At 31.7% G+C, this 21424-nt stretch overlaps 1 protein-coding gene across 3 annotated transcripts in view; it reads left to right on the top strand.

The window, feature by feature from the left end:
- Positions 1-21424, top strand: part of LOC107449499 (uncharacterized) — a 138027-nt gene that overhangs the window by 101443 nt on the left and 15160 nt on the right. For all 3 annotated transcript variants that reach the window (XM_087156068.1, XM_087156067.1, XM_087156066.1), the window contains exons 4-6: positions 8712-8866; positions 10716-10929; positions 14983-15164. In XM_087156068.1, coding sequence (XP_087012194.1) covers positions 8712-8866; positions 10716-10929; positions 14983-15164 — 551 coding nt within the window. The remainder of the gene's footprint in view (positions 1-8711; positions 8867-10715; positions 10930-14982; positions 15165-21424) is intronic.

Genomic DNA, 21424 nt, shown 5'->3' with positions numbered 1-21424 from the left:
AAAATAATCCTGGATCCCTGTAGGGAGAATAATCCCTATCTTAAGAAAGGAAAAATCTCGAGTTATAATTAATGACCTTACTCCCCTTGATTAAAGATTAATGTGATTTTAATGAGTTGAGCTAACAGAGCACTGGAGTAGGTTCTCTCTTGACAGCTAATTAAGTTCACACTCATTACATCCGGTAGCAATTTGACATGACAGCTGGGCGAATGGACTACTGTGCGATCCGCCTCAAACCATAGCCACTGATAAAATAAAACCAGTCGAGATCACTAAGAGCTTACAGTGACATCACTCACAGTAGTTTTGACTTATTTCAAATATTTGTCATTAAACAACAACTTTGCTTGACCGTCGGTTATACCATTCTTTCTGTAGTATTATTTTATAGTTTTTAATAATGGCCTATGCCTGTACCGAGATATAAGTGTAATTATAAAAATTATTATTTTGAAAACAAGTAAAAGAAACAACATGGTTTTATTTTTGAAAGAAATAAAAGTTAAATGACAGTGTTGATTGACAGCTGAATGTTATTTATTCTCAACGATAGCCTACTTTTATAGGATTTAAATTTTATAAATATTCATACTTGAATGCCGACAACTTCATGTGATGATAATAATCATAATAAATGATAGTAATAACAATAAAAAGAAGAAGGAATTTAAGTCGTAGTTAAGTATTTATATGTTTTTGGGTAATGCGTTTAAATTAATTTTGATGAAACTCATGCTTCATGTGGCAGGATTTTTTTCTTACACAGATGAATTGCCTTTGTTTATCTTATAAGGAAGTCTTAAATAATTTGATACTATATTAAGATTAATTATATTAAATTTTGTAAGTTAATTTTAAGGTGTCACATTAACCAAATATAGACAAAAGTAAGGAGAAAAACAATTCATTTCTTACATAGAAGTTTCATATCCAGAAATAGTCTACCTAGACTTCCTTCTTTCTTAATGTTGTTTGGCAAAAAGACAGTGATTTTTACAGCAAAAACAAAACTTTTTCCAGTGCATGATTTTTATGTATATCCATGCCATTTGAATCCTTAGGGATTTTTTTTTCTCTTGATCTTGAAGTTAGAACTTTAAAGTAATTATTTTTTAACTTAATATACTTCATAAAATTGTGTTTTGAATAAGCGTTCTAAAAATTAATAAAATTTTAATAATACATATTTTTACAGCATGATGTATTTGTGCAATTGATATGTTTTAATTTTTGTTTCCAATTTCGCTCATAATTAACCATAACAAATGCTCCAATTGATATATATATATATATATATATATATATATATATATATATATATATATATATATATATATATATATATATATATATTATATATATATATAATGAATACCCAGATTTATAGCCGTAACCAAAATGCTAAAAAAAATTATAAAATGCAGTATCTTGCAGCTTTTAAGATTTAAAAACTAAAAATTTAATTGGTCATTTAATTAAAGTTAATTGAGTCATATAATTAAAGTGTGCACGTAATTCAATTAAAAGGGTGTTTGTTTTGATTATATTAACAAAAATAATAATAATAATTGTCCTGAGGGTATTTTGACCCCTTAATCCTTGAGGAGTTAAAAACAAATTTGTATATTTTAGATTTGGATGAGTTCTAAAATTTTATTTGTTAGAAATTTTTCTGATATTTTTATGTACAGTACGCAAAAAAAAAAATTTTTTTAAAAATATATTAACCTTATTTACCCCTGTTCTAATGAGTTGATTTTCACGTACTAAGTGTCCATCTTTATGATTCCTGGGGGTGAACTCAATTATGCTAATGACTTAATTAAGTGACGAAATCGGATGCAAAAGAGAACTTTCTCTGAATAAACAACACTTTTTTTAACATATTTCTGGGAAATATGTAAATCTGCCCTCCAACGCAATCTGGGAAAAATGGTCCCCAAATTCCCAAATTTCGGACCCCTTAGTAGTAATTTCCCTTTTTGTGTTTTTAGTCATATTTTTGAAACTAATTGAGCTAACTGTAAGAAAGTAACTTTAGAGAAAGGTTAATGTTGAAAAAATTTGCTTAAAAAAGTTGTTAATACAGTCAAACCCCGCTATAGTGAACACGGTTTATAGTGAACTCCCGATATAGTGAACGAAATGTTCGATCCGGTGCCTTGCTATACACGTATAATGTTATTTTTTGTGGATATAGTGAACTAAAAAAGTGAGGAAGTTGGATATAATGAACTTTTTTCTGTCTTTGAGTGAATTTTTTCTTCATATTTTAAAAATAATTTTGAAATGTGTACTTCAAAATAAATACTTATGCTGATTTTTAAGACCATCCATAAGAGTGGAATGTAGCGATAAGCATTTTTTCTGGTTTGCTTCTTTTATCTCACTTTTCCATTCCTAAACAAAGGCCAACCCAGGCAGATGTATGGACAAATTTTTCCCTGCATCAGCTAAAGATCACTAACTTTTTTTGTACGCAAAACGAAGAGTAATAAAAATAAAAGCAAGTTAACACATTTTTTGTTCTTACGTATTATTTTTCAGTTATTTTTGTATTTCATTTTATTGGTCATTTATTTAAATAATGTATAATAAAAAGGAGTTAAGAATCGTTAGTTAAAACTGTTTGCTGAACGGATATAGTGAACTCCCGGATATAGTGAACAGAAATTTCGGTCCCTTGGAGGTTCACTATAGCGGGGTTTGACTGTATTATTTCTGCACCTAAGCACAGTTCCAAAAAAAAATATTGTTATACCAGGAAAATGTTGGATATGCCTTATTTGGTTAAACAGCAAATACTTAAAAAAAATAGAAAATTGTGAAAAGATTACAAATAATTTTATTTAAAATTAAGTGATTTAATATTAAAACTAAGCAAAAAATTTACGTCACTTCAGCTTCAACAGAAAACACGATGTTAAACTTCGCTTCCATTTCAAGTTTTGGGGGAGGTGTCGTTGGTGACGCCGCAGGACTAACCCTGTCTGTTAGAATAGAGTATGGTTATAATAAGGTTGCTTTTCAAAGGCTCCATCGTAATATTTTTTTTTCTTTTTTATTTCCAATGAGCTGCACAATCGGTCTTGCCGATAAGCAGACCTAGTGCGTTCTCCAGAGGTGGTATCCACTCTTTCAGGACCACCACAATGGGTGAGATACCGTTGGTCATGTTAATTTGGACGTCTAGTTTCTGCCACACTAGATGGCAGCACCGAGACTCTATTTGGATGCTAAAGGGCACTAGGAATTTAATTTTGCCGGAGATGCCATGAGTCAATAAGGCACTCCAGGGATCTTTTACATGCCGCTTAATCATACAACATGGCTACTGAGGATTTTCTGCATCCCGAAAATCCGGTGTCTGGGCCGCGGATCGAACCCGCAGACTTGGGCTCAGATGGCCGACGACAAACCAACTGCGCCACCCAGCCAGTCCATCGTAAGATAAAATTATGTTTTTTTGCGAATAATATGCTATTTTTATAACTACTGTGACTTCGCATATATGTTTTTTTTTACATAAACTGAAAATAAAAAAAAAGCTTAGTTTATTTTTGAAAATAATAAATACTATTTTAAAATTTTACAATGTTGTAGGTAAAAATACTTTTCTAAATCATTTTGCCTTGTTTTTTTACGTCATTTTCAAAATTAACCTATAAATAAATAAAATTGTTAGACTAATATAATTTTTGAAAATAATTAAACATATATAACTCTTTCATATTATTTTGATGCTTTTCGAATAATTTATATTTAAAAAAAATTTACTTGTTATATTTTTGTCTGATTTGTTCAAAATTGTCAAATTTTAGCACACAATAATGTAAATTGGAATTAATTGTAACTTTAGAGTCCTACTATACATTAAGTAAATAGTTTTGAATTTAAAAAGCATTGCTTAATGGTTTTAAATTTTTTTTTTCAAGTCTGTTATCATTGTAAAAAAATTTTCAACTATTGTTTTATTATAAAGCACTGTAAAACGTAATTAAAGATTTACCTCTATTATTTGCTCTTGTATTTGATAAAGGGAAATTATATTGATCTTTTACAATCTTAATAATAATAGCCGGGATATGCTGGTTGGCAGGGCTCTGGACTCACGTTCGTGGGAACGAGAGTTCGCATCCAGTAAGCCAAAGAATCCCCGTGTAGTAAATGGTGACTGATGCACATTAAATCTGTCCGGTCACAAAGTCCTCCATGTTCCTATAACAAATTAAACCCCTGGGGATACTGAATTGGAGATTGATCAATCTCTGTTTCAGGTCACAATTACTATCTGTGGATGAATGAATAGGTCCATCCTATGAAAGGGTGTGACGTATGGGTGTGGCAGAAGTCGAATTCTTGGCCGTAGATGACACCAATTGAAGCAAGGGCAATAGCAGCCCTTGCTTTAATGGCTTACGATGACAACAACAACAATATTAATAATACATCGATTTGAATTTTATAAGAAAAATTATCAATGTTAACAGACATGACGTAAAGTAAAAGAAATTACATCTTTTAAAATATAATAAAGTGTTATATTTAATTTATCTTTCAAAATAATAAACAGAGTCCTTGCACCAGGTATATCCATACCCATTAAGACTTCTTGGTCACCTGCTCGCTTAATAACAGCCTTCTCAATCTGTAGCCTTCTCAGCCGTGACCAGTCTCATAAAATGATCACGATTTATATTTAAAATTGCTCATAGTTTGCTTGAGTTTGTTTAAAAGGGGGGGAAAATTGATATTTCACTGTGGGACCATCCGAAAGTGTCGATTCTGGTGGGATTTAAAGTTGATCTAATATTTGTTAAAATTGAGTCTAAATCGCAGCTGGCTCATGATCATTTTAACACTATGAAATTTCATGGGGGGGGGGGGGAACTAGATTCTCTCTCTCTCGCTTTTTTTTTTCTTTTTTTCTTAAATGCAAAATTCTAATTCATGAAAAAACTTGTTTTCTTGAACCTCCAAGATGATTTACTTGAATTTCTGTGGCAAGTTTGCAAACTTAACATTTTGAAATGCTGAAAGCTTTCTTAACAATTTTAGTATACATGATATTGCTGTCTAATGTTGAAATTGTAATCTGCTCATATCAGTTTTGAATTTTGTTATCAGTTCAGAAATGCTAGTCTTCATTATTTTTTTCAATATAGCATGCACTCTTTTCTTTTTGTCCATACTAGCTTTGATCATCTAATTTATTGGACTAAGTTTACCATTTTATTTCATTGCTGGCTTCATTAAAACTTGTATGAATTCATAAAATTTGTAAGTAATATGTATATTGTCCGCTGTTTGTAATACAAAATAAAATGGACTAAGCCAAATTAATACATACATAAAATGGACTAAGTCTTGTAAACGCGTTAAATTCTGTAAACTTTCACATAAACGTTAACTGATTGTTTAAATTTCACGAATCTTCTGTTTATTATTATTTAAAATAATGTAAGTAGGTCTAACCAACCCCCTGAAAAGAAATTCTGATCTTGACCATCTATCACGGAAAAAAGTGACCACTTGTATTAAAATAAACAAAGCAAAAAGAGCCTGAGTTTTTAAATTAAGAAGAATTAGTCCTTAAATGCTGGCTGCTGTTAGTCGTTTATTACAGCAATCGATAAACAATGTTATTGACTACAGATAATTACTACTATGTAATTAATTGCTTTTAATCACCATAACAAGAAATTATGATCTCTAGATACGTGTAGTCATGATTACATAGCAAAACAATGGTTACAGGTAATCATGATTGCAGGGAATCAAAATTTATGATTATATGCAATCATAGTTACAGCGAATCAAAATATATGATAAGGAAATATCAGGATTAAAAGTAATCATGCATGTACTACAAGGAACAATATTTAAAGTTAAAAGCAATCAAATAAGTAATGATTACATGTCAACTTGATCACAGCTAATAAAAAAATTTGAGATTAAGTTATAACAATTAGCAGTAATTATAATCTGAAAAGTAATAGTAATCATGAGTAAGAGTAACTATAACTTGCGATAACAGTACGAATTCTGTTTATCAAATCTATGTAAGATACGACTAACAGTGTACGTAAATACATGTAAGTACCGTGCGGAACACCCTGAATAACTTTTGAACCTAATGATCTGATTTTCACGAACTAAGACTCAATCTTAATTGTTTAAAAGGATATGTAAATTATCCTTACATATGTTAATTAATTAGTGCAAACAATGTTTTAACTTACGAAAGACACAAAAACGAACTTTCTCTGAATACCTTTTTTTTCCTCTTTTTTTTTTTTTTTTTTTTTTTTTTTATTTTAATGATTTGGATTCTTGGCCCTTAAAATATGGTAAGTGGCCACAGTCTGGGAAATATGGTCCCATTAGTTTGGTTAAGAGAACAGTCGAAAGTTTGGACACCTTAATGTTAAGTTGTCCAAAGCGGGCACCTTAGTTGCTTATTTTTGCGTATTTCAACAGATTTCATGAACTTTTTAAGCGAATTCAAAATTTTGCAAAGAATTATAAAATTTGCTTGCCCGAAAATAATTCCTCGCAAGAAATACGTATTAATATTTTTTTTTATTTTATTTAATATTTTTCTTATTATTTTTTCATTTTATTTAATATTTTTTTCATTTTATTTAAAAAAAATTTATTTTATTTAATATTTTTTTAATTTAATATTTTTTTATTTTATTTTTTTATTTTATTTTATTTAATTTTGAATAGTAAGGGATAAAAAATTTTACATAGTTCTTATAAACGCAATTTTATGTAACAAAATATAAAATTTAAACGTAATCGGTTAAATATTTTCTGAGTAATCAAATCATAAAAAAATCGTATATTTAAAATTCGATTTCTTGAGAACTATTTTATTAATTTCGGTTGAATTTTGTTTTTTTACCATTATATGGTGAAATGCAAAATTTGATCATTGAATTTTTAAACCTTACTATTCAAATTTTCTCGACTTTCAAGAAATAGAATTTTAAAATATAATTATTAAAAATTATATTTTTATGGAACTATCGTTTGATGAACGAATTGTATTATTGTGTGCAAAAAATTTTTAATTCACTTAAAAAGTTTTTGATATTTTCGTTTAAAGTCTAAACAAAAGTGTATTTAAATTTCAAAAGCTCTTTCTTGATACTTTTAAATAAGTATCAATTAAGATTGAAACAAAAATAACTAAATGGCAACCTGTTAAATCAAATGAAATAAATCGAATAAAAAATTTGGGAAGCTTTATATGTTCTAAAAAGTTCCTAAAAAAAGGGGGGGGGAAGTTATTCAATTTTGCTATTAACATTGTGGTGCAAAGTATTTTCAATTACAATTTTCGAAACCATCCTATTTTATCTTATTATTGGTCATATCAGACTACTTGGTTAATTTTGTACTCAACCTTGAAGATCAAGCGACCGGACCTTCGTTTGTTGTGAAACCCATGTAGAGGAATGTTGGGTTAGCCCGAAGGTTGGTGGGATCAATCACCCATCGCTCTAATTCAACATTCTATTAAATTAGCTTATCTTAAATACAATAAGATATCTTTAAAATTTTTGCCATGATTGAGAAGGAAAGAAGAAAGTTGAGTTAACCCGGAGGTTGGTGGGATCGAGCAGTCATTGCTCTAATCCAACAGTCTATTATATTATACCTTAAATACAATAAACACATCTTTAAAATTTCTGCCATAATTGAGAAGGAAAGAAGAAAGTTGGGTTAGCCCGGAGGTAGGTGGGATCGATCAGTCATCGCTCTAATCCAACAGTCTATTATATTATACCTTAAATACAATAAATATATCTTTAAAATTTCCGCCATAATTGAAGAGGGAAAGAAGAAAGTTGGGTTAGCCCGGAGGTAGGTGGGATCGATCAGTTTTCGCACTAATCCAACAGTCTATTATATTATACCTTAAATACAATAAATATATCTTTAAAATTTCTGCCATAATTGAGAAGGAAAGAAGAAAGTTGGGTTAGCCCGGAGGTAGGTGGGATCGATCAGTCATCGCTCTAATCCAACAGTCTATTATATTATACCTTAAATACAATAAATATATCTTTAAAATTTCTGCCATAATTGAAGAGGGAAAGAAGAAAGTTGGGTTAGCCCGGAGGTTGGTGGGATCGATCAGTTTTCGCACTAATCCAACAGTCTATTATATTATACCTTAAATACAATAAATATATCTTTAAAATTTCTGCCATAATTGAGAAGGAAAGAAGAGAGTTGGGTTAGCCCGGAGGTAGGTGGGATCGATCAGTCATCGCTCTAATCCAACAGTCTATTATATTATACCTTAAATACAATAAATATATCTTTAAAATTTCTGCCATAATTGAAGAAGGGAAGAAGAAAGTTGGGTTAGCCCGGAGGTTGGTGGGATCGATCAGTTATCGCACTAATCCAACAGTCTATTATATTATACCTTAAATACATAAATATATCTTTAAAATTTCTGCCATAATTGAAGAAGGGAAGAAGAAAGTTGAGTTAACCCGGAGGTTGGTGGGATCGATCAGTCATCGCTCCAATCCAACAGCCTATGAAATTAGCATACCATAAATACAATAAAAATATCTTTGAAATTTTTGTCATGATTGTTCTTTTTTTTCTCCTTAAGATGAATTGCTATAAATATCATTTGAAATATTTCAGAATATATATTAATTTTAGAATTTATTTTTCAGAGACAGACGAACAAATCCATGCATTGATACGGTCTTCATCTTTTGAAAATATCAAGGATCAAAATCCTTTTTTGTTTTGTGGAAGAAATAGTCGGTCATTACCTGACTCACCCACCCAACTAAACTTTTCTTTTGATTTTCCCTCGGAAGAAAAGGTAACTATTAAAACTATTATTATTTTGTTAATTCTTATGATTCAAAATAATTCTATTAATATTACTTCATTCGGCCCCTTTTGTTAATAAAGGTGTTTATTTAAAATTGAATTGCAATGCTCAAGTTAAGAAATTTCCATTTGTAAAGTAAAATACTTCTTAATAAAATTGACAGAAAATGAAAAACATTGTGGAATAATTTTTAGAACATAAAAATGGATGTTAAGCAAACTATAGATAGTTAATTTGGTGGCCAATTGAGTGGATTTCAAGAAATTAGATTAAGAGAAAATATACTTTATGTTTTCCTCCTTTTTAATTCTGTTTTTCAATTTTTAGTTCACCGTTTTTATCATTCCTTATTTTTTATCACCTCTGAATTGAAATAAATGATCTCCCTTTTTAGAAAAATTCCAAAATCATGCCTATCATGCTTAATTTCACTACAGTATAGGAGTATTTTCTCAATATATTTTTTTACAGTATTCACTACAGTATAGGAGTATCTTCTCAATATACAGTTTAAAATTCTTAGGTTTCACTCAAGTTCAGGATCATTGGCAGGTTGGGTGACCACTTTGATCAACCTGCGAAAGGATTGACAGTTTCTCGTTATGCTGTAAAGTGCTCGACTTTGAGCCCAGGTCGTCGGACTAGCAAAGCCATACCCTCTGCAGAGGATCAAATTTTTAATGGCATCGTCCTCGGGAATATTTCCCTGGCAGTCGCCAATAGCCCATTGTGCGTCCCTTTGCTGTCAAGCTTACTGTGGGAGGTTTTTTGTGGTTTTCCTCTCCATGTAAAGCAAATGCTGGTTTGCTCCATCAAAAAGTCTACCACGAAAGCAAACTTTTTTACTCCCAAACCTTGATCCAGGAGTTCCACTACCTTCTAGAATTACAAGGCTACGGAGTTGAACATTGGTAGTCGTAAACTCAAAATTATGTCAGCTGTTCAAAGACAGTTATAAAATTGCCCTTTGTGCAGTTCTAGTTCTGCGTAAATAAATTACGTCTACTACCACCTAGGTTTTGCTAACAATGTTCATTTGTTAAGAATATTTTACTATTTCGCCATTTCACACCCAGTTTTATGACCTGATTGGTTAGTTTTTAGCGGGAGAATATATTTCACCAATCAGGTTCTCATTCTCTCTTGACAACAATCGAGGATACATGAATCGCATGCAGTGTGAATGGCTTTTAAACCATTTATTGGTGAAGGCAGGTGGCATAAAGAACCTTTTCTCCCTGGATGCGATTTTTTACGCATACGAACGGAATCTGATTGGCGGGTTTTTTATGGGTAAATATTTTCCACCAATCTGGTTCTCATTCACCTGCGAAAAAATCGCATTCAGTGAGAACAGTTCATTAAGGGTGAAAAAGAATAAAGAGGCTTCCGGGTGATTATTTCTGATTGATTTTTCGCCAAAATCTAGAATTTACGCCATCGTTAAAATTTTGAGGAATTGTATTTATTCGTTACAAAGTTATTCCTTTACAAACCACTGTTTTTCTAACTTTTTTAACATTTAGAATGATTACGAGTAGAAAAAAATTTTATTTCGATGATGAAGCAAATATATAACCAAAATAAGTGATTCAATAGCACTCAAAGATAAAATTTCATAAATTTTTTGTAATCGATTATCTAAAACATTTTTAGTTCAATTTAGGTCTCGAAATATGAGGGTTTTGAGGTCTATTCTGATTTTAGTAAGCTTGTGGTTCTTTACACATCACTTGTTATTGGGAGAAGGGTTGTTAGGATTCAAATTTTTTTCCCCCTGGTAAAATTGTTACTATTTACCATCTGATACAATGTTAAGTTTTCTTGTTTTTTCCAGGTTCCTTCTTCGTGTAAATCTACATTTTATGTTCCTATAGAAGACCTTGCAAAAAATGAATCTTGTGAGAGTCTTACTATGATACTGCCATCTACCGATCTGAATGAAAAAGAATCCAAAGAAAATCGTGACACTGATGATGGTAATTTAGAAAACAATTACGAAAATTTAGATCCAATTTATGAAGAACTGAATGATATTTCCAGTACAAAACGTAAGTAAATTACATAGTTCATTATTAGACTGTTATGCCTGTTACTGCTATTGACCTCCACCATTATTTTCGAAAATGTTAAATTATTAATTTTATTTACTGATTATATAACTCGTAATTATTTTATTATAAATATATTACTTTACATATAATTTTATGTAATTTAGTTTATTTACTAATGGATAATATAATAACTTAGTTACTTTATTTAAATCAATTCATAAAAGTTTTTTTATTGCATTAAAAGAGTTGTTTTCAAAAAACACTTTAATTTTGTAAGAAATTCTTTTTTTAAAATAAATTCGTTTGAGATGATATTTAAATATTTTTAAAGCTTCATAACATAAAAAGAAGAAAAATTGCATTGATAAGTTTTTTCATTAGAATATTGTCTTTAAGTACTTCTTTCGAATTTACTGATTTTATTTTATGTTAAAAATTAATTATAATAATAAAGGGTGCAAGCTTGATTAAAAATATACAAGAATCGAGAAAGGGAGATGACACATATCTCTTTTAATAATAATAATAGATACTAAGAGTAGAATTAAAATATAAGATAATTTATTCAGAATAGTGAAGTCTTGGGACTAAAACAAGAGGAAAGAATCTTTCTTTTTTTAATTTTAAATTCTCATATGAAAGTAAAAACTAATTCTTACGAAAAATTTATTTCCGCTGGCACTATTGATGATTGAATCGGCTTGTGCATCACAAAACCTTTGGAAAAACTTTTAACCATCATTAGCGTGTGGATAGCCACAGGCATAGGAAATATGTTATTCTCTCTGTCTTGATTTTCAAACTGATTGAGATTTGGAAACTATATGAAACTGCATCATTGACATTTTTAAAAATATTTTTGACAATCTAAAAGTATAACAAAAGTAGAAAGCAACACATCTAAAAAGAGGAAAGCTACCAAAGAATATATTGGGAGTACAAATTAGCTCGGTCCATTTTTTTGTGGTCAAAAATGAATTTACTTCAGAGCAAAATGAATGAACAGATTAATCAAAGTACTGTCCATCGCTGGCTTCTACTTTTTCCCACTTCTCAGGCAATTTTCGAATTCCATCTCGAAAAAATGTCTCGTGTTTTGAGGCGATCCAAGTTAGGAGCCAATTTTCGATTCATGCGAAAAAAGTGAACTGTTGACCTGACAAATCATGCTGTATCCGTCTGAATAACCAGTAATCAGAAGGAGCAATGTCCACGGAATACAGCGGGTGTGGTGAAATATCCCACTTGAGCTTTTCCAAATAATACCGTTATTATGCAGAAGAATAACTTTGCCATGTCCTTGCTCGTATTACGGCCGTTTTTCTCGTAATGCACGGCTCAAACAAATCAATTGTAGCCTATACCGATCACCCGTAATGGAATCACCAGATTGTAGCAGCTCATAGTATACAACACTATTCACCATTCATCATTCACTATTCACCATTCTTGAAACGTCGAAACCATTCCCTACATGATTTATCAGTTGGAGCATTGTCACCACATACTTCTACAAGCATTCGATGCTCTTCAACTGCACTTTTCTTCCAATTAAAGCAGTAACATAAAACCTGCCGCAAATGCTGCTTCGTTACCGCAAAATTTGACGTATTCAACAAAGTAAAAAACAGGGTGTTTGTATGAAACTTAAAGCGATATAAACTGAATATTATTGACAGATGCTTAACCTCTCTGAAACCACCGAAACCAGCTGTCACTATATAACATTCATAACAGCAGAGCCATCTTTCGAAAACGAACCGAACTAATTTGTATTCCCAATAGAAATCCGTAACTAACGTGGGGTGCTGCGTGCGATACTCTGTCTTGATTTTCAAACTGATCGAGATTTGGAAATTATATGAAACTGCCTCGTTGAAATTTTTAAAAATATTTTTGACAAATTAGAAGAATAACGAAAGGTGAAAATGGTACATCTAAGAAGAAGGCTACCAAAGAAATAGTAACTAATGCTGGGTGCAGAAATACAGAAGAGCGTCATATGTCCTAAACAGAGTGACAGTCACCTACAATTCTACACGCACGCTTTCCTTCTATCTCAAAATATATGTTAGCAGATTTAATCAACATTCATAATCTAAATTAGTTCTCAATCTTTGTACAGTACTCTTTATAAATAGTGCAAAAATGCAGTGAAATCAAGAAACATATACTCCCCAGTAATAGTAAGGAGGCGGAAAATCCGTCTCAAAAACCTCTGCTGCTGTGCCCCTAAACGTTGCTTTTTCCTTTATACACAGGGACCTTAATATGCCTTGGAGGGCAGGTTTACATTATGTCTATCGAAACTAGCCTTCTTCTCCTTTGTATATTCTTTGTTCGATCTTTGTATTTAGCTTTAATTATTTAAAAAAAAAAAAGAAACATTATTGAGGTACACAATAAATGAAATTTTCAACAGTATAAATTGAATTAATTTCAGTTTAAAGCATTTTATGAAAATGGAATTTTTAGCTGTTTAAAAAAATATTGAAAATAAATTTAAATGAAGAAAAATAACTATTAAACTTAAAAAAAGGAACACATATTTTGATTATTTATTTTATAGACATTTTTTTTAATTGAAATTTTGTTAATTAAGTTAGATGAATAAATATTGAAACGATATACTTTTCTGCCTACTTAAATTTTAAAAATTATTTTTAATATTCTAGAAGCCATTTTATTAGACTGTTTCTTATTTCGCAACAAATTAGAATTACCTTAATGCTAGCATTTAACATTCACTTATATAAATAAATAATCCCAAGAAACAGTAGCTGTATGATATTACTTGATTAAAAAACTTCATTCGCTCAAAAAATTCATCGAAGGTAAATAATAGTCAACATGTTTCAAGTTCTTCCAAAGCAGGGGCCCATTTTAAAAATTTGCCAGACGTGAATGAAAAAAAACCAAAGTGCTTTGATAAATAAAACGTAAAGTTGCCAACGAAAAATGGAAAAACAAAAGATAAGAAACCAAACGAGAAAAACTACAGTAGCTGAAAGAGAAAAAAGATAAAAAAGAGAACAAGAAAACCACAGTGACCGAGAGGGGCAAATCACGGTAAAATACATTTCCACGTGCTATGAAGAGAGGGTACAAAACATGACAGAGAATGCGTACAAGAGATGCTATATACATTTCTATTTCTTAATGATGAAAAAGTTATTTATATTTCATTTTATTTTTGGCCATAGATTATACGAAAGACCACCTAGGATAAAAAAAAAAAAATAGATAGTCCTGTCATTTCATAGAAAATTCAAGATGTTTCACCTTTATTGAACGGTAGCATGGAAATAAATAGTGATTTAAATGGTCTCATTTTGATTTTTGTTATTCATTTATTATTAAATTTATTATTTATTATTCATTTATTATTAAATTTATTATTTATTATTCATTTATTATTAAATATTTGTTTAGAAAGCTCAAATATGTTTAAAATCTGCTTTTGGATATTTTTTCTTGAAATTAAGGAAATAAAAGAAAATTGTGGTCGCTATATTGGAATAAACGATTCAGTTCGGACGTTTTATTGAACACTTGAATAACATTGTATCCCAAACGAGACTAATAAAGAGCGTAGACTGCAAATGTTTCTTTGTAATTTAGTCTCCTAATTGAGTTATTATTTAAAAGTATTTTATAATCATTTAGATTTAGGTTTGACATCATTAGAAACAGCATCAAATATCGATATTTCAAGCTTTATGAATACCAAATTTTTATTTTGGAAACTTTAGAATAACTTGATTAAAAAGATATGTTCCTTAGTAATTTAAATTCCTAATAGAGTTATTATTTATTAGAATTTTATCATCATTTAAATTTGGATTTAACATCACTAGAATCGAAACAAAAATCTTCTTTCTTTGAGGAATATTCTAAAATCTATTTTCTGAACTTTATGAATTCCAAATTTTTATTTTAAGTTATAAGAATTCCAAATATTTATTTCAAATTAACATGTTTAAAAATGTATGTTTCTTTGTCATTTATCCTGATTGAGTTATTATCTTAAAGTATTTTATTATCATTTAGATTTAGGTCTAACATCATTAGAATCGAATCAAAAGTCATTCTTTGAAGGAGCATCAAAAATCGATATTTTAAGCTACTTGGAGGATGCTAAAGAGCGTGGAATATCCGAAGGTCTCTCTGAAGATGTTATCATTGAAGATGAAGAAGAAGACAAAGTTATGAGCGGTGAAGAAGATGAAAAGGTTTAATTTTCTCTGCATTATGAAATTGAAGGAATGTTAACACATTCGCTGCTAGTCAACATAGATATAGGCCATTTACTTATTGTAACAAATATGATTGAAAAGTGGTAAAAAAATATTATTCGTATCAAACTAATTACTAATACTTAGGCAGTTTCTGATTTTAAAAAATATTTTGATTTTGTGACAGTATTACAGCTTAAATTCTCTCCATAATTAGATGGTGCATGATGTGTAAAACTAAAAACAAAATACCTAATAAGTGACAAAATGCATTATTTTTGTTTTTGTTGTTCATTTACGTCGCACTAGAGCTGCACAATGGGCTATTGGCGACGGTCTGGGAAACATCTCTGAGGATGATCCGAAGACATGCCATCACAATTTTGATCCTCTGCGGAGGGGATGGTTCCCCCGCTTCGGTAGCCCGACGACCTGCGCGCGAAGCATTATTTTTGCATGATACTTTATCAGTAACTATTATTTGACACGCTCCGCGATGGCTCAGGGGATAGAGAGTTCCCCGTCCTATGAGGTGAAACATGTTCGAATCCCAGCGATGGCAGGTTGATACGAATTCCGCACCCAGGCTTGCACCGACCACAGTTCTCACTTGAAAATATCCTCAGTGGTAGACGGGTCATGGATTAGAATCCCCTTGCTGTCTGGCTAATCGTGGGTGGTTCTCGTGGTCTTCCTCTCCATGAAACGCAAATGCGGGTTAGTTCCATTAAAATGTCCTCCACGAAGGCATATTTATCCCAATTCTTGATCCAGGAGATCCCTTGTCTTCTGGATTGGGTTCAAAAATACAAGGCTATGGACTTGAACATTAGTAGTCGTAAACCGAAAAAAACTGGATCGGTTGTTCAACGACGGTTACATAAAAAAAGAAAAATATTTCATACTAATGAATTATAAGTTATTTAGAATGTTCTATAAACTATCATTCACATTATATATTTTTTTCAATGAATACATGAGCTAAGAATTCAGAATACCATAATTTCACAACTTGCTTCTAACCTTTATTCCATGCCAATACCATTAGTTACACCTAAAAGTAATGCCAAATAAAGCGGTGTGAACGCGTGACTGGCTACTGAAAAAATAGACAAGGTAAATGATGGCTTCTATCGTCATCCTCTCCTTCTGGCGGATTCGAAACATTCTTTTAAACTGAACCCTTATCATAGCGCCCCCCGAAGAACGTAAAGTGACGCATGTTTTTTGTCAAATTTTTACACAAAAAAATTTCATTTAACTAGCTGCTGGTTTGGATCGAATGTAATCGAATGGCTTGATGCAATAGAATAATTAATTTTCACTTCAAAGCCAGCTAAGACGTAATATAAACTGCTGTTTGTAGAAAATGCAACACCATGAAAGAATCATCAGAATCAAATGAAATTTAATGCAGAAACGACTTGTACTGATACAAATAAATGATGAAATTTTCAAAACAAAAGAAACAAATTAAGCGTCCGAAATCAGTATTTGGTGCAGCCACCACGCGCTGCAATAAGTGCTGCTATACGACGTGGCATGGAGTCAAACAGATGTTGAATATCTGCTTGAGGAAGAGAATTCCATATCGCTTGTATGCGCAACCAAAGTTCGTCTTTGGAAACTGCAGGACGCGGATCACGAGTGAGACGCCGACCAACCATATCCCACACGTGCTCAATAGGCGACATATCCGGCGAATAAGCAGGCCAAGGAAGAAGTTGCATGCGTTGTGCTGAACAGAAGTCTCTAACAGTCCGCGCAACATGTGGGCGTGCATTATCCTGCTGAAAGATAGCTCCAGGGATGCCTTGAAGGAAAGGAACGACTTCGGGCTGTAGCACTTCACGGACGTATCTGTTGCTATTGAGATTACCCTCAATTCGTATCAAATTGGATCGTCCATGATACGAAATCGCACCCCAGACCATAACTCCGGGTGTTCGACCACTATGTCGTTCAATAATACACTCAGGAAGGCAGCGTTGACCGGCATAACGTCTAACACGAACACGGCCATCATGGGTCCACAAATTGAAGCGTGATTCATCTGAAAAGACAACTTGGTGCCAATTAGCTCGCCAGTCTCTGTGCTCAAGAGCCCACTGCCGACGCAGCCGTCGATGATCCGCCGTGAGGGGAATCCTGTATAATGGCACCCTTGCACGCAATCCACGGCGCAGCAGACGACGACGAATTGACGAAGCCGACAATTGTACACCTGTAGCAGTAGACCAATGTGCTGCCAGCTGCCTGGAGGAAGCTGTGCGATCATTCACCGCCATGCGGAGCAGGTGTCGATCATCGCGCTCTGACGTCACCTTCTGTCGTCCAGTGCCTGTTTTTCGAGTTGTTCGGTGCTCGTCGGTCCACTGCTTCCAAACTCGCATCACTGTGGAACTCTTCCGCTGCATACGAGCTGCTATTGCGCGATAGGAAAATCCTCCTTCTCGAAGGCCGATTATCCTCCCTCGTTCAAACTCCGTAAGTTGCTTGAATTTCTTATTCTTCCGTCGTGGAGGCATACTCAGGTCTCACTAAACGTTTGCCACTAACAAATAATCATAGACTATTTTCAACGTCCCGCTACAGCACTTTATTTATACGCTTTCAGCATCAATTCAGAGGGCGCTGCGCGCGCCACGCACGCGCGATGGCTCTGAAACTTTATTAATTTGCATAATATCCTATAATTGACATTTGCTGCGAATTTCATTTGATTCTGATGATTCCTTCATGGTGTTGCATTTTCTACAAACAGCAGTTTATATATATATGTATATATATATATATATATATATATATATATATATATATATATATATATATATATATATATATATATATATATATATATATATATATATATATATATATATATATATATATATATATATATATTATATATATATATATTATTATATATATATTATATATATATATATATATATATATTTCGCTTTAACTCGAAGTACGATAACTCGAATATTACTATAACTCGATTTTTTTATGAGGTCCCGACCCTTTTATCTTCAATTTCATGTTAATTATTCTCGATTACTCGAATTTTACTCCCTTTAACTCGATTTTTTTGGATCTTTTGAAGCAAGAAAAAAAAAACCCTAGGAGCTGATATCTTGTCCCTTCCTTTGTAACACACACACAATGTCTTTCGCACTCTTCATGGAGAAGCTAAAGCTGTTCCTCTTGAAGTATGTGAACAGTGGTTAAATGAAACGTTACCCAATTTACTTCAATACAGTTAAAATGATGTTTTCAATATTGATGAAATGGGTTTATTTTTTAAATATCTTCCAAATAAGACTATGATGTTTAAGGATGAAAACTGCTCAGGGGGTAAAATGAGCAAGGAACGTTTGACTGTCCTAGTTGGAGGAAATGCGTCTGGGACAGAGAAACTGCCCTTACTTGCTATCGGAAAATACCGAAATGCCCGATGTTTCAAGAATGTAAAAACGTATCCTTTGGATTACAAGTCTAACAAAAAGTTTTGGATGACATCAGTATTATTTGAAGACTATGTAAGAAAATTGGATCGGAAATTCTTCGCTAAGAAAAGAAAACTGATACTCTTTATGGATAAATGCGCAGCGCATAGTGATCTACCTAATTTGAAAGCAGTAAACTTGCAGTTTCTCCCGCCAAACACAACAGCAAAGTTGCAGCCGATGGACCAGGGTATCATAAAGTGCTTCAAACAGTCTTATTGTAAATGGCTTGTCAGAAAAATGAACTTAAATATTGTAAGCATTTAGAAGATTTGTAATTAATAAGCATTAATTAAATAATCCGACAATATTTTGAAACTCCAAAGCCGAAACTAACGGTAAGTCGAACTTCCGATATGTCGAAGTTTTTCGTCAGTCCTATCAGATTCGAGTTATCGCGAATTCACTGTATGTATATATATATATATATATATATATATATATATATATATATATATATATATATATATATATATATATATATAATACACAATAAAGTGATAAAAAAGAAGTTCACAAAGAGAACAAGAAAAAAAAATAAAAAGGAAAGACATTTTTTTAAAAGAGAGGTATTCAAAATTATTTTGTAATGTAATGTTTAGTAGTTCTTTTATTTATATTACATTTGAGCAGTAAGTACTGACAATTATTGTTTTTGCAAGGTCTGCCAAGCTAACAGCACAATTTTAGGAAAGCAGTTACCTAATTCGTACCGCCTGCTACCTAAGTCATACCAACCTCAAAAATATTGAGTATTTATGATTAAGTGAATAAATAGACCACGAGTAAGTCCAATACAGTTTTTAATATACATGAATATTAAATTTTTGAATTATAATTCCTTTATAAAAATGAGTGGCAGTTTAACTTACCGATTAATTGTATCTAAAGACAGATACTAATCAGGTAAAATATTAATTCGACAATGAAGTTTATATGAATTCATTTATGTGAATTCATATAAATGAAATCACAATTTTATTTATACGATGTTCAATACCATGAGAATCAAGAGCAAATATAGAAAATAATTGCAAAAATTTTCTTTTAAAATAATGTTATTTTAATGGACTCAAAACTGCATTTAGAAACAAGAATTTAAATTAACAGTTTTAATAAATTTATGATGACGAAAAATTGAGAAAAAACTGTTTTGCGAAAAAGAGCTTTAACCCGTCAAATATACGGAGAAAGCCTGCAAAAAAGCAGAAAGTTTTGTAGCGCATGGGAAACGATTAAAAAGAAAAAAAAACTGTATTTATTTTTTAACAGTGATTCCCTGAAAAATTTTCAATAAAGTTTAAGTCATTTTTGCAGTGTGTCTTATCCTAGATAATTAAACAGGATTTTTTTGCATACTCTATACGGATTCATTTAAATTAGGCAATTTTTTTCATTTTAATATTAACTTTCAACCCCTAATATTCGCAACTTTTTTTACAAAGGTTAGAAAAGTGTTTAGTATACATTTTTGAAAAAATGTGACCTGCATTAAAATGACATGATGATCAATAGCGAAATAATAAATTTGAAGAAAAACAAGTTAGCAGTAGCATCTTACAAAATTTACGAGAAATGCCACCAAAAAAAAATCATACTCTCTTTCCACATCAAACATATAAAAAGTGGAACACAATCCTGCCTTTTTAGCAATTTAATTGATTTTAAACTAAAAATTTATGCAGCTATTGCATCAAACATATGATTTTCTATCAGTTCAATCCCTTAATTTAATTGAATAAAGTATTTTGACACTTAAATTGGATTAAAAACATTGATCACTCCCGGTTTAACGGGAAACCCCATGTTAAGAGTTCAGTTCAAAACATTATCTGGATACCCCAATATCTGGAACACGCAGAGCTGTGAGGGGACAATTGGTGACATCGTGAGGGGACAAACTTCGTCTCAACCAGCAAATGCGCATCTTTGGCGTCTTATTGTTAGCTACACATCATGCACCAGGTCAGCAGCGAATGTGTTACGAGAATGAATTTGAAAGAATATTCTTTATAATGTGTAGAAACATCAAGAAACTGCAAGGAATCATTCTAAATAACATAGTTTAAAAGGGAATAAATTAATTTTTTCGTACTTCCTTCCAATTCTGTGCTTTTACATTAATGTTTTCATTTAACACGTCCTTTCCATATGCTCTTAACACCTTTTGATGCATCTTACGATGCGAAACGCTATTTTGTGAAAATTCTTATAAAAATAGAAAACCTGTAACAAAACATATTTTTCTCTAGTATTTTCAGGGACTACTAAACCGGGAAGGTTTTCTACCCTCATATTTTATAAATGATTCGGCACAGCCCCTCTTAAATCCACTCTTTAACTCTGAATACTATTTCTCTAACAAGTCCTCCTCCCTCCCTTGGGGGAGGGACGCAAACTGCACACTTACCATCTTTCATTGCCACTCTGTTTCTCTCATTTCGTGAACCGAAAAAGAAAAAGCCATTTTCGTTTCCTTGGAAAGAGAGTCTCCTAACGCTGAGCTATTTTTTTTCATTCCTTTTAAAAATTCTAAGGAAGCAAAACCCATTCTCTTCTTTTTACTAATCAATCACTTACCATCTTTCACTCCCACTTTTTTCTCTAATGTCACGAACAAGAAACGAAAAAGCCATCTTCGTTTTTCTATAAAGACAGCATCCTCAATCAAAAGTCAGTCTTTATAATAATTCTACAACATCTAGTATCTTGTGATTTCTAATAGACGATAATCAAGTCAAAAAT

Source organism: Parasteatoda tepidariorum, chromosome 12 (assembly GCF_982258835.1).
Source record: "Parasteatoda tepidariorum strain Cologne lab strain chromosome 12, Ptep-v5.0, whole genome shotgun sequence".
Classification (NCBI taxonomy): Eukaryota; Metazoa; Arthropoda; class Arachnida; order Araneae; family Theridiidae; genus Parasteatoda; species Parasteatoda tepidariorum.
The sequence above is the reverse complement of the archived record's forward strand: the minus strand, read 5'-3'. Positions and strand labels throughout refer to the sequence as shown.